At 39.3% G+C, this 14,752-nt stretch overlaps 1 protein-coding gene across 2 annotated transcripts; it reads left to right on the forward strand.

Annotated features, from left to right (window-relative positions):
• Positions 1–1,331: 1,331 nt before the first annotated feature.
• On the forward strand, positions 1,332–8,083 carry LOC125159903 (olfactory receptor 7A17-like). Of its 2 annotated transcripts, none has more exons than XM_047848570.1 (2): positions 1,332–1,344; positions 7,122–8,083. In XM_047848570.1, exon 2 carries the CDS (start codon positions 7,151–7,153, stop codon positions 8,081–8,083), a length of 933 nt encoding a protein of 310 aa, XP_047704526.1. In that variant the 5' UTR covers positions 1,332–1,344; positions 7,122–7,150. The 2 variants fall into 2 exon arrangements, with proteins under 2 accessions (XP_047704526.1, XP_047704536.1); XM_047848580.1 differs by lacking the exon at positions 1,332–1,344 and adding an exon at positions 4,871–4,901 and having other exon boundaries at positions 7,146–8,083.
• Positions 8,084–14,752: the final 6,669 nt, after the last annotated feature.

Raw genomic sequence — 14,752 nt, forward strand, 5'->3', positions numbered from 1 at the left:
TCAGGTCTCACATTTAGGCCTTTAATCCATTTTTAGCTTCTTTTTGTGTATGGTGTAAGAAAGTGGTCCCATTTCATTGTTTTACACATAGCTGTCCAGTTTTCCCAGCACCATTTATTGAAAAACTTTGTCTTTTCCCCATATTCTCACCTCTTTTGTCATAGATTAATTGACCATATAATCATGGGTTTATTTCTGGAGTCTCTATTCTGTTCCATTGACCTATGTGTCTATTTTTGCACCAATACCATACTGCATTGATAACTACAGCTTTGGAGTATATCTTGAAATCTGCTATTGTGATACCTCCAGCTCTGTTCTTCATTCTCAGGATTACTTTGGCTACTCAGGGCCTTCCATAATTCCATACAAATTTAAGATCATTTGGTCTAGTTTTGTGAAAACTACTGTTGTATTTTGATAGAGATTGCACTGAGTCTGTAGGTTGCTTTGGGTAATATGGACATTTTCACAATATTAATTCTTTCAACCATGAGCATGGAGTATCTTACCATTTATTTATGCTATCCTCAATGTCTTTTATCAGTGTTTTATAGTTTTTGGAGTATAGGTCTTTCACTTCTTTGGTTAAGTTTATTCCTAAGTATTGTATTCTTTTTGGTGCAATTTTGTTTTATTTTTTTTTCTTTCATTCTTAGTGTATAAAAATGTTACTGATTACTGGATATTGGTTTTGTATCTTGCACTATACTGAACTCATTTATTACTTCTAGTAATTATTTGGTAGAGTTTTTTGAATTTTCTATTCTTTAATGTTTATTTATTTTTGAGAGAGACAGACAGAGTGTGAGCAGGGAATGGACAGAGAGAGAGAGGCAGACATAGAATCCAAAGTAGGCTTCAGACTCTGAGCTGTCATCACAGAGCTCCATGCCAGGCTCGGACTCATGAATCATGAGATCATGACCTAAGTGGAAGTCAGACACTTAACCAACTGAGCCACCCAGGCGCTCCTGAATTTTCTGTGTATAGAATCATGTTGTCTGCAAATAGTGACAGTTTAACTTCTTTACCAATATGGATGCCTTTTATTTCTTTTCTTGTCTGATTGCTAAGGCTAGGACTTCCAGTACTATGTTGAATACCATACTATGTGAGAGTGGACATCTTTGTCTTGTTCCTGACACTAGGGGGAAACCTCTCAGCTTTCACCATTAAGTATGATGTTTGTTAGCCGTGGATTTTTCATATATGTCCTTTATCATGTTGAGGTACGTTCCCACTAACCCCACTTCATTGAGAGTTTTTATCATGAACAAATATTGAATTTTGTCAAATGCTTTTTCTGCATCTATCGAGATGATCATATGATTTTTATCCTTCATTTTGTTGATGTGGTATATGACATTGATTGATTTGCAAATATTGAAACATCCTTGTATCCCTGAAATAAATCACATGTGATCATGGTGAATGATCTTTTTAATATATTGTTGTAGGTAGTTGGCTGATATTTTCTTGAGGATTTTTGAATCTATCTTCATCAAGGATATTGGCCTGTAGTTTTACTTTTTTGTGGTGTCTTTGTCTGGTTCTGGTATCAGGATAATGCTGGCCTCACAGAATGTATTTAGAAGCTTTCCTTCCTCTTCTATTCTTTGGAAGAGTTTGAGGAGAATAGATATTAACTCTTCTTTAAATGTCTGGTAGAATTCACCTGTGAATCCATCTGGTCCTGAACTTTCAGTTTTTGGTAGCTTTTTGATTACCATTTCAATTTTCTTACTGTTAATTGGTCTATTCAGATTTTCTATGTCTTCCCTGTTCCCTTTTGGAAAATTGTATGTTTTTTAGGACTTCATTCATTTCTGCTAAGTTGTCCACTTTGTTGGCATATAATTTTTCATAGTTTTCTTACAATTCTCTGTATTTCTCTGGTGTCAGTTGTTACTTCTCCTCTCTCATTTCTGATTTTATTTATTTGGGTCCTTTCTCTTTTTTCTTGATTAATTTGCCTAAAGTTTGTCAATTTTGTTTATTTTTTTCAAAGAACCAGCTCTTGTTTCACTGACTTTGTTCCACTGTTTTTTTTTTTAGTCTCTGTGTCATTTATTTCTGCTGTGATCTTTATTATTTCCTTTATTCTACTCATGTTGGGCTTTTTTTTTCTTTAGGAATGAGTACATTGACTATAAAATCAGTACCTGATAGTGACTTAGAGCAGGCATATCAAATGTGAATTGCCTTAACTTAATTTCACTGGTCCTGTATCCATATAGACACTTTGCCTTCTTTTTAGTTGGAAGAGAGCTCCTCCCCCCCCCCTTTTGATGTGAATCAGCTACCAATACTCTAGATCCTACCCTCAGCCATGCTCTACTAGACTTTTTTCCTTTTAACTATATCATTGGAATATACTTATATACATTAAACTGTGCCTATTAAATGTAGATACTACATATGCATTTATATATAAATAGACATTTTTGTGGTTGTGAAAAATTACCATGCTGCTGGCTTAAAACAATTAAATTTATGTTTTGATAGTTCTGGAAGTCAGAAGTCTGAAATAAGTCTTCCTGGGCTAAAAAGCACTCTGTCTGCAGAGAAGGACGTCTGGGAGACCTAAAGCCACCTGTATTCCCTGGCTCACAGTCCCTCCCTTTATCTTCAAAGCTAGCAACATAGCATCTCAAAATCTCTCTGATTCCAACTCTTTTGCTTCCCTTTTCCACATTTGGAGGCCCCTTGTGATCTATTGAGCCCACCTGGATAATCAGAACAAGTTTATCTTAAGGCCAGCTGACTGGAAATGTTGGTACCATTTTCAAACATAATTCTCGCTTGTGATGACACAAGACATAGCCCAAGAGTATTTAATTAAAATGTGGAAATATTTGGGGGGATGTTATTCTGCCTACTAAAAGTCTTTTTCGGGGTTATATTTAAGGCCAACTCAGGGGTCTCTCGGATTAAGGAATCAAACACAGACTTTATTTCAGACTTTAGAGTGAGTCCTTAGACTTTTCCTTCAAAACCATACATGAAGAGGGTCATGTGGCTCATTTATTAAAATTACTTCAAAGCTATAAATGATAAAGTAAATCCTCAATTCAATGAATTCAAAATCAGCTCAAGGTGAAGGTAAAGTGTAAGCTGGTTAGATCTCTGGAAGGCAGGCAAGTTTATGAGAGCGAGTAATACAAAACTGGATTCACCTGACTTCTAATCTGATCTCCCAAGAACAGAGTATCAACAGGAAACTTTTCCTTTCTGTCCACTCCAGTGGCCCATGGGGAAATGATGTGCTCCCAGGTGATTGTAACAATGGCAACAGTGTCTAATGAGCAGACATAGGGAGCTATAAATATCTCCTCCACTGCAGAACCTCAGCATGTGAAACCTTGGATTGGCCAGAACATGGTTGTTGATTTGGGGCTCCCAAGTCTGGGGGAGAAGGGACTAATGCTTCACTCCTTCCTGCTGTCCTGTCTGGGAACAGAGCTTTGGTCTCCATGATCAACCATCCATGGAGGAATCTGGACCTCCACATGGAGACTTTCATCTTATAGCTCCCTCCAGGTGAGTCTGAGAGCTCAGCAAGTATTTCCGGAAAGGTTCTAGAAAATGGAACCTGAGCTCTTTTACCTGAGGTCCCCAGACCAGGAAAACTCACTTATAATTAATTTATGTAATATGTCCAAAAGAGAAGCATCCATTGGACTCAGCAATACAGGGATCACTGTTGACAATGAGTGATGGGAACAGAAGTCCAGTTGGATGAAACTGAGGAAGGAATGGGAGGAGGGGTATAAAATGGTTCCAGTGAAATTAGAACATATCCAAGGAGTTTTGCAGCTAAGGGGAGTAGGAAAACAGAGTATTAGGCTTAAAGGCATGTGCCATGAGCTTTTAAGACATGGTGCTTTTGAGCACGTTCTGTATTTATAGAAAGACCCAGAGCCATGGAGGTAGCTGTTTCCTTGCAACAGCACTTCTTGAGACACGCATTTCTCAGCATCATCTTTTGCATCAAATATTCGCATATTAAATTATATTTAATATGAAAAAGGGGGTATGCTAACAAGCTTTGTGATTCTTCATTACCGAGAGATGTGGAAACCAGGAAGACATTTGTTCAAGGTAGAAGAAAAAACTCAGCCAATCTCTTCACCAGTGGCGATCATTCATTTACCAACGAGAAGGAAGTATTGTAAGTTTTTTACATACACTGACTAACACTGTCTACCACCTTAGGAAGATGGACAGTGCTATCCCCACTATTTGAGTAAGGATCTTCACATCTGGAATGGATTCATTGTCTTTCCCAAGTTCAAACAGCTTATATGTGGTAGGTCTAACATTCAAAACCTGGTTTTCTGATTCCAAAAGTTTTGCACTTAAGATCATTGGGAAAACTCTTTTGTTATTGCATTTTGAAAAATCCCCTTTGGTTGTTATACATTGTATAATTTCTTTTGTCATACTTAGGTTTATTCCCTTTGCACATTTTTCTAGAGGAATATTCAATCATAAAAATAGTAAAAAAAAAAAAAATACCACCCATTTCTTGTTAAGACACACTGGTTTTTTTTTTCCAGCTTTGTTAATTATTCTTGGCATCAAGGGTATGTAACTGGGGCTGGAATGCTGCCAGAATCAGGGAAGCTTTCTCCTCATCACAGTCTCTCAGGGACAATTGGAGCTTATTAGATCTTTTTTTTCCCCTGTGTCCATTTCTTTCCTCCCTGTGATTTTGGAACTGCTTCCTTATGTTTCTTTAAATACAGGACACATGATGATTATATTAAAATGAAGCCTGATGTTTACATGTCCATGGGAAGCTTACTAACTAGAATTTAGGTATTATTTACACATTCTTTATGGTAAAGGTAATCTTATGTTGAGTTTGCCTTGTATCATTTCTTTTAAAATTATGATGGCTGGGGGTGAGAAAGCATGATAGTAATGCAGTGCCCGAAGGCCATAGTGCACTCTGTATTTTTGTGTGTTCGTGTGTGTGCAGTGTGTGTTGTGGGGTACAAGCAGTCCTCAGGGCAATGAGTTCATATACTCCACTATGTGACCCTTAAATGCCAGGATGTTAAGCATAGACGGAAATAAGGAAGGGATCTATCTCAATTCACAGAATACCTTAGAACAAAATTAATAAAATGCCAAGCACACCATGGAAGGAAGGACTCCCTGTGTCTTGAAGTTTCAACAGTGGTGGGAGAGCCACCTTGCCCCTCAGCATTCTCTGCCAACACCTCTCATCCCTATTCATTCCCTCCCCATGCTGACTTCATTGTGAGATTTGAATATCTGGACTAAACGCCTTCTCCAGGGTCTTGGCTCTGTTTTTCCCGCAGGGCACACGCTTCCCCCAATATCCTCCTGCCTCCTGCTAAATCTTTCTGGAAGCCTCTGTTAAAGTGTCACCTTCTTTGCAGTCTTCCTAAACACCTATTTAAAAAAAAGAGCCCTCCCCATCCACTCCTTTTTATGCCTTTTTTCCCTTCACAGCACCTGTCACCATCTGACATGGGGCTGTATGGACTTGGATTGTATGGATTTTTCTTTTTTTTTCTCCAAGTTCTTATTCAAATTCCAGCTAGTTAACATACAGTGTAATACTAGTTTGAGGTGTAGAATTTAGTGATTCAACACTTACATACACTTACATACCTGCTCATCACAGGTGCCCTCCTTAGTCCTCATCCCCTATTTAACCCATCCCCCCACCCCTCCAGCAACACTCAGTTTGTTCTCTAGAGTTAAGAGTCTGTTTCTTGGTTTGCCTCTCTCCCCCCCATGTTCATTTAGTTTATTTCATAAATTCCACATATCAATGAAATCATATGGTATTTGTCTTTCTCTGACTTATTTTGTTCAGCATAATACTCTCTAGCTCCATCCACATCATTGCAAATGGCAAGATTTCATTCTTTTCCTTCTTTTTTATGGCTGAGTAATATTAGTGTGTGTGTGTGTGTGTGTGTGTGTGTGTGTGTGTACCACATCTTCCTTATCCATTCATCAGTCAATGGATATTTGGCCAAAAAACAAATAATCTAGTTTAAAAATGGGCAGAAGACACAAATAGACATTTTTGCAAAGAAGACATCCAGATGGCTAACAGACACAAAAAAAGATGCTCAACATCACTCATCATCAGGAAAATGCAAATCAAAACTACAATAAGATATCACTTTACCTCTGTCAGAATGGCTAAACTTAACACAGGAAACAGCAGATGTTGGTGGGGATGTAGAGAAAGGGGAACCCTTTCACACTATTGGTAGGAAGGCAAACTGGTGCAGTCCTGTGGAAAACAGTATGAAGATTCCTCAAAAAGTTAAAAAAAAAAAAAAAAAGAACTACCCTATGGCCCAGCAGTCACATTCCTAGGTATTTACCTAAAGAATACAAAAATAAAAATTCAAAGGGATACATGCACCCAGATGTTTATAGCAGCATTATTTACAAATTATGGAAATAGCCCAAATGTCCATTGGCTGATGAATAGATAAAGAAGCTGTGGTATATATATACAATGGAATACAGCCATCAAGAAGAATGAAAACTTGCCCATTTGCAATGACATGGATGGAACTAGGATGTATTATGCTAAGTGAGATGTCAGTCAGAGAAAAACAAATACCATATGATTTCACTCGTATGTGGAATTTAAGAAACAAAACAAATGAGCAAAGGTGAAAATGGGAGAGAGAGACAAATCAAGAAACACACTCTTTTATAGAGAACAAACTTACCAGAGGGGAGGTAGGGGTGTGTGGGTAAAATAGTTGATGGGGGTAATTAAGGAGCACCCTCTTGATGTATAGAGCACTAGGTGATGTATAGAAGTGTTGAATCACTGTATTGTACACCTGAAACTAATATTACACTGTATGTTAACTAACTGGAATTTATTTTTGTTTTTGATTTTTTACTTTTTTATTTTTATTTTCTTTTTTTTAATCTGAAATTTATTGTCAAGTTGGTTTCCATACAACACCCAGTGCTCATTCCAACAGGTGCCCTCCTCAATGCCCATCACCCACTGGAATTTAAAGAAAAACTTTAAAAAATAAAAAAGAAATAAAGGGCAATAAGTTAACAAAACCTATTTGCTTGAAAATTAATCACGTTATTTTTTTTCTTCCCTAGTAGTCAACTCCACCACATGGAACTAAGCAATGATACACAAATTTCAGAGTTTCTTCTTCTGGGATTTTCAGAGGAACCAGAACTGCAGCCCCTCATATTTGGGCTTTTCCTCTCCATGTACCTGATCACTGTGTTTGGAAACCTGCTCATCATCCTGGCCATCAGTTCTGACTCCCACCTCCACACCCCCATGTACTTCTTCCTGGCCAACCTGTCCTTTGTAGACTTCTGCTTCACCTCCACCACCGTCCCGAAGATGCTTCTGAACATCCAGACTCAGAGCAAGGTCATAACCTATGCAGGCTGCATCAGCCAGATGTATTTTTTCATACTCTGTGCAGAGTTGGATGACCTTATCCTGTCTGGAATGGCCTATGACCGATTTGTGGCCATCTGTCACCCCCTGCAATACACCATCATCATGAGCCCCCAGCTCTGTGGATTGCTTGTTCTGGTATCCTGGATCATCAGTGTTCTGAACTCACTGTTACAAACCTTAATGGTGCTGCCACTGTCCTTCTGCACAGGCATGGAAATCCCCCATTTTTTTTGTGAACTCAATCAGGTCCTCAGGCTTGCCTGTTCTGAGACCTTTCTTAATGACACGGTGATGTATTTTGCAACTGTGCTCCTCGGTGGTGCTCCCTTGGCTGGGATCCTTTACTCTTACTCTAAGATAGTCTCCTCCATACGTGGGATCTCATCAGCTCAGGGCAAATATAAGGCATTTTCCACCTGTGCATCTCACCTCTCAGTTGTCTCCTTATTTTGTTGTACAGGCCTCGGAGTGTACCTTAGCTCTGTTGCTACCCAGAGTTCCCACTCAAGTACAACAGCCTCAGTGATGTACACGGTGGTCACACCCATGCTGAACCCTTTCATCTACAGCCTGAGGAACAGAGACATAAAGAGGGCTCTGAAAAGAATCGTTGGGATTCCAGTGATGTAAGGACCAATCTTCCTGGGGCTAAAGATGTGCCCATGATTGCAGGACTCAAAGCCTCAGAGCCAGGAACTGTTATCCCTTGATAAGATTGTGGAAGTAGAATGTGCTTCTCCTGTTTATTTCCTGGCATTTCCATTTATTTGAATTCAGCTTCTCCATACAATTTAAATAACTCATTTTATTAAGCTTCTGCTCTGTCTGACATACAGTTTCCTCTTTGTCCAATCCCTACTTTTTCAAAGTTTTTTCTAGCCTTGACCAAAAATATTTGTAAATTCCCATTTATGTCATGGGATAACATGGATTTCTGAAGAATAATTTCTACTCAAACAACATATACCATCCCAAGTAATTTTTCTCCTGTTTTACTAAAAGGATAGTCATGAGTAATATCATTCATAGAGAAAAAAACTACTTTTGATAACCAAGGCTATTTGTATAATTTTATAATACAGGAAAGTATGAGACTGCAGTTTTTCACTTGTGCACATCAATATTTTGTACATCACTGTCTTGACTTGTCATTCTGACAACGTAGACTAACTTATAGTTCATCTTATAGTAAGCCATTGGGTTCCATTCTCATTATAATCATGTGGTCCTATGCAGGTGTATGCTACCACAGTGATTGACAAATATTACCAAATACACGTCTCCCTGTGGCATCTACACAGAAACATATATTTCAATAAATAAACTTCATATGGTCTTTGATCCAGGGAAGATCTTACATATAATGAAGAAAAATTGAAATTATACTTTGTATTACTGAGCAAAATATTTCATTTCATACAGCCCATCTACCTATTGAAGTATGGAGTTTGGTGTCCTTGTACGAGACTTGGGTTTTTTCCATTGGAGTGAATAATTGGTTGGCATATTTATGGTGTTTTTACTGAATCACCTTCCTCTTTCTGCTACATACAAATAGGACTCTTTCCACTGCTCTGAATGAAATATCTCCTCTTTTCTAAATTTTGCCATAACCATGAAATGGGCTTCTGGTTGAACGATAATCGATATCATCCATTATACATCAGACATATATATCCTCATGATCAAAAGATGACTCATTAAAGAGACTGAATTCCTGTCTAGCCATATGATTCGGGTCACAAATTTGGTGCAAAGAGGTATGCCCTTCCAACCTCTCTTGGTTACCTGGATGGAACCCTAATAAAGTCTCTTTTTAATCAGGTCATTGAAAGAAATTTTAATAGCAGAGTGCTAATGAATTCTGTCCCCAAATGTCAGCACAAATGCCTAGAATGGGAAGATGTAGATTATTATAATTTCTCTCAGTTCTGGTGGCTTTTATAATTATATACCTGTTTGCTAGGATACAAGCAATTGTATCAAGCCATTGTGAAACAAGCCATTCTTGAAAACACGTGTTTTACTATAATGCCTTTATAATTGGCAATAATATGGGATTGTCTTGTGGGGAGTTGTTCTGATCTATTCTGAACTGCTTAACAGTTTCTACATTGCATTTCTTTCTCTTTTTTTTATAAAAAGAAATTTCTTTTTATTTTAGAGAGAGAGAAACCATGCAAGCAGGGGAGAGGGGCAGAGGGAGAGAGAGAGAGAATTCCAAGCAAACTCCATGATTAGCATGAAGCCCAATGTGGGGCTTGATCCCATGACCCTGGGATCACAACCTGAACAGAAATCAAGCATCAGATGCTCAACCAACTGAGCCACCCAGGAGCCCCTCTACACTGTATTTCTAAAGATCATCCACAAAGGTGTGTGGAGCTGTAGTTCACTTCCTTCTTCAACTAATACATGATATTTACTCCATTTGTATATGTAGGTTAATCTTATCGTTTATGGAAAAAATTGTTTATCAAATGTAAATTGCCTTAATTTAATTTTGCTACTTCTATATCCATATATGACACTCTGCCTTCTTCCCAGTTATAAGACATTTGTCCCACCTGTCAGATGGGACTCAGCTACATGTACTCTTGATCCAATGTGTGTCACATACCATTAGAATTTTAAATCCTAACTAATTTATTGGAATATAATTACATACCATAAACTACACATATTTTAATTTTTTTAATGTTTATTGTTTTAAAAGGAAAGAGAATGCAAGCAGGGAGCAAAGGGCGGAGGGGACAGAGAGAGAGAGAGAGGGAGAGAGACAGAGAGAATTTTAAGCAGGCTCCACACTCAGCATAAAGCCCAACATGGGGCTTGATCCCACAATCCTGGGATCATGACCCAAGCAGAAATCAAGAGTCAGAGGCCCAACCAACTGAGCCATCCAGGTGCCCCTAAACTACACATATTTTACATGTACAATTTGCTAAGTTAAAGGAGCCATACTTGAATTAAGAGTGCATACTGCATGGGTCAATTTGTAAGAACTTGAGAAGATGCACAGTAAGCTTTATCTGCATTTTTATGTTATTATTAAAAATGCAATTCATCTGAAGGTCAATTTCTGAAGGTAACATGGAACTCGAAATGAATGTTGTAAGACAAAATAAAGTGTTGGATACATCGGGTCAAGTACAAAGAAAACATTTAAGAGTGAAGAGGTTGTGTATGTACATGAGTGTGTGCACACGCATACATCTTTCAAATAAACACACTCACACACATATGTGCACATATACACAGACTCATTTATAAGCCCACCTAGTATGTTGAAAGGAAACTTGAGAGAAAGTTGCAGAATATTGAAATGAAATGTTTGCATCAATGTGAAATTGAAAGAATGTAGTACTTGGTACACAAAAAATTATTTAGTTATTTTTAAAGTTTATTTAGAGAGATAGAGGGAGGGGAAGAGAAAAAGGGAGAGAGAGAATCCCAAGCAGACCCTCTGCTGTCAGTGTGGAGCCCAACATGGGGCTCGGTCCCACAAACTGTGAGATCATGAGCTGAACCAAAATCAAGAATCGGATGCTTAACTCACTGAGCCACCCAGGACCCCCTGGACACAAAGTTTTAAAGTAGCATGAGTGACTTAATTTAAAAAAAAACTTAGGGTGATTTATTTTTTTTAATTTTTTTAACATTTACTTATTATTGAGAGACAGAGACAGAGCATGAGCATGGGAGGGGCAGAGAGAGAAGGAGACACAGAATCCAAGGCAGGCTCCAGGCTCTGAGCTGTCAGCACAGAGCCTGACTCAGGGCTTGAACTCACAAACCGTGAGATCATGACCTCAGCTGAAGTCCAACGCTTAACTGACTAAGCCACCCAGGCACCCCTCGGATAATTATTTTTAAATAATGAATCACTCTTCCTATCTTAATGCCACAAAGACCTCAAAATCAGAACCATATTTACATTTATGCAGTGGACCAAATACTTCCAAATGAACTCTATGTCTCTACTCAATGTGGGATTTCAACACTTGATACCTTGGCCCAAGGAAATTTAACTGAATGATTTGAGAAGTTCAAATGCAGTTCCTGTGAACAATATCTTATTGGATAAATATCTGGATTAGATTCCTTTTGCTGTTGTCATACTAATGTCTCAAGACAAATAATTCTCTGAAAGTTCTAGAGATCAGAAGCATGAAAGGGATCTCACTGGGCTACAATAATGATGTCCATGGGTGGCGATCTTCATGGATGCTCCAGAGGAGAACAGCCCCTTTCCCTGCTCCACAGTCTACAGGGCCCACAATTCTTACCTCACAGCCTTTCCTCCATCTTGGAAACCAACAGAACAGTACTTTCCAATGTCTCTCTGACTCCATGTTTCTTCCTTTTCTTCCACATTTAGAGGACCGTTGTGATTACACCAGACCAGTGTGGATAATCCAAGCTTATCTTCTTCCTTTCTTTTTAAGCTTCTTATTTTTAAGTTTATTTATTTATTTTGAAAGAGAGGGAGAGACAGAGAGCGCAGTGTGGAGGGTGGGGGCAGAGAGAGAGGGAAAGGGAGAATCCCAAGCAGGCTGCACAATGTCAGCAAGAAGTCTGATTCAGGGCTCAATCTCACAGTTCATGAGATTGTGACCTGAGCCAAAACCAAGAGTCAGACACTTAACCAGCCTAGCCACCCAGGCGCCCCCAACCAAGCTGATCTTCTTATCCTCAGATAATGATTCAGAGCTTTACTCCATCTGCTATCTTAATTACCCTGCCACGTAAGCTAACATTTTCAAACGTTCTTCAAGATGAATCTTTTGGAGGCCCTTATTCCACCTACCACAAAATCTTCCTTTTCATATATTATTTAATATCCCTCAAGAGCCCTTCTATTTAAAAACTCAAGCGTAGAATCTTTCACCGCCCAAAGAGTGAGTGAAATACTACTCTTTCAAAAATACGTGCAAGGAAGATAGATTCCTGGTGGACCTAGAAGCACCTACACGTGGATCTCACACAGGACATCAGCTTCGCTCCCTAACTGTGACCCATAGACTGGGATCCCCAGCATCAATACCACCCACCCAGGAGCTTGTTAGAAATGCAGAGTCCCTGGGTCCACTAGAGGCCTGATGAATCAGAATTGGCGTCTTTTCTTTTTTAATTTTTTTCATGTTTATTTTTGAGAGAGAGAGAGAAACAGAGGGCGAGCAGGGGAAGGGTAGAGAGAGAGGGAGACACAGAACCCGAAGGAGGCTCCAGGTTCTGAGATGTCAGCGCAGAGCCCGACTCAGGGCTCGAACTCACGAACCGCGAGATCGTGACCTGAGCCGAAGTAGGACGCTCAACCGTCTGAACCACCCAGGCACCCCTGGAATTTGTTTTTTAATTTTTTTTTCAGAGACAGAGAGTGCATGGGGGGGGGGAGGGGCAGAGATAGGAAGAGAGAGAATCCCAAGCAAGATCCATGCTGTCAGCACAGAGCCCGTCACAGGGCTCCATACCACGAACCATGAGACCATGACCTGAGCTGAAATCAGGAGTCAGACACTTAACCGACCGAGCCCTCAGGCACCCCCAAAATTTGCATTTTTGACTGCTGGATAAATTACTTTTGTTGGGTGCTGTCCTGTGGGTTGAGGAGTTTGAGAGCATCCCTTCAGACATGGCCAAATATCCCAGGGCGAAGTCATCTCTGGTTGAGAACCACTGGGCCAGAATTTCAGAACTGAAAGCACCCTAACATAATTCTCATCAAAACCCCATTCCCTACTTGCTTTATACATTAAAGCAGCACATTAAATCTCTCTGAGCCTGATTTCTACAACCGAGAATGGTGTCCCTAAAAGTATAGCCTCACAGAAAGCACGTTTAAAAAAAAAACTGACACTCCCTATAATGTGCTAAGTAAGCTAGGTTATGGTGCAGGAAATGTAAATGTGTCTCTAATAATTAATAAACACTTTAGAGTGAGGGACTAAATGGCAGTTCTTAACCTGTGATCTATGAAATTCCTAATTGTTTTGGCTAAACTATCATGAAGCCAAGGAGTGTAGTACCCAAGGTTATACACTAAAGGAACAAATTTCTCCCCCTTCTTGAAAAAGGAAATAGTAATTTTCTAAAGATATCAGGGGTGTGCCTCCACCACAGATCAATGCATTGAAGACCTAAGGGAAGTAGTCTGATGAATTCCTCTGTGTTAGATTTTCGAGAAAACTTGAAGCCAGGGTTGTAATGAGGTGCTGGGAGGTTTAGACCTCCGGAAACAGGAAAACTAATGGGACAATGTAATAAAAACTGAATTCACCTGGCATGCAATGTAGTCTCCTAGGAACAGAGAATCTGCCAGAAATATTTCCGTTGTGTCCAGACCAGTATCCCTAGGAGACATCATGCACTTAAAGGCTGGAGCACCAAGAGATAAAAATGTGTCGTGAGCACATGCGGGGAGCTGTTAATATCTCTTCTGCTGCAGAACCTCAGCATGTGCGTTTTCACTGGACAGAACATGGTTGTTGCTCTTGGAGTCCTAAATCTGGCCAGGAGACCAATGCTCAATGCTTCCCTGGTGACTTGTCTGGGGACTGAGTTTGATGTCCATCGTCAACTATCCAGGGAGGAATTTTGACTTCCAAAGGGAGAACTTGCCTTGTGAGTTCACGTGCAGGTGAGTTCAAGAGCCTAACAGACACTGCAGGAAAGGATCAAAGCAAATGGAAGGCAAGAACTTGTACTGGAGGTCACTGAGAAAAATCCAGCATAGCCCAGATGCCAGAGATTACTGTCATTGTTGGCTGGCGTTACCAAAAAAATTATTTTGTTTATTTATGATGCTTTAAAAAGTGAATATTGCAATCAGAAATGCAAGGATCCATGTTGGTAATTAAAATGATATTAATGGAAGCCCAATTTGAAGGAAAGAAGAAGGCACAAAGTGCTTCCAGGAAAAGTAGAACATAAGTACAAGGATCTTATTAATTAATGGGAAAACACAAACAGGGTATTGGCTGTGGAGAGACATGCAGTGAAGCAAGGACATTTCTTTTTATTTTAATGGGACATCTTAGACTATGCTTCCATATAGATGAAAAGATCCAGACCAAGGAACAATTGCAAACACATCCTTGCAATAGTGGTGCACGAAACATACACACATTATCTTCTCTCATTCTGGGTATTGGAAAAAAAATTGTGATTAATACATGGAAGTAGGTTTGCTAATGAGCTTTATTTTGCATTATTTTATAACCTGTGAGGCTGAATGTACTTGTGGGTTTGTTAGTCATTTGACAGCTTCTCTGTTAAAAATTGTGCAAATCCTTTCCT

The sequence above is a fragment of the Prionailurus viverrinus genome, chromosome A2 (assembly GCF_022837055.1).
Source record: "Prionailurus viverrinus isolate Anna chromosome A2, UM_Priviv_1.0, whole genome shotgun sequence".
Taxonomy (NCBI): Eukaryota; Metazoa; Chordata; class Mammalia; order Carnivora; family Felidae; genus Prionailurus; species Prionailurus viverrinus.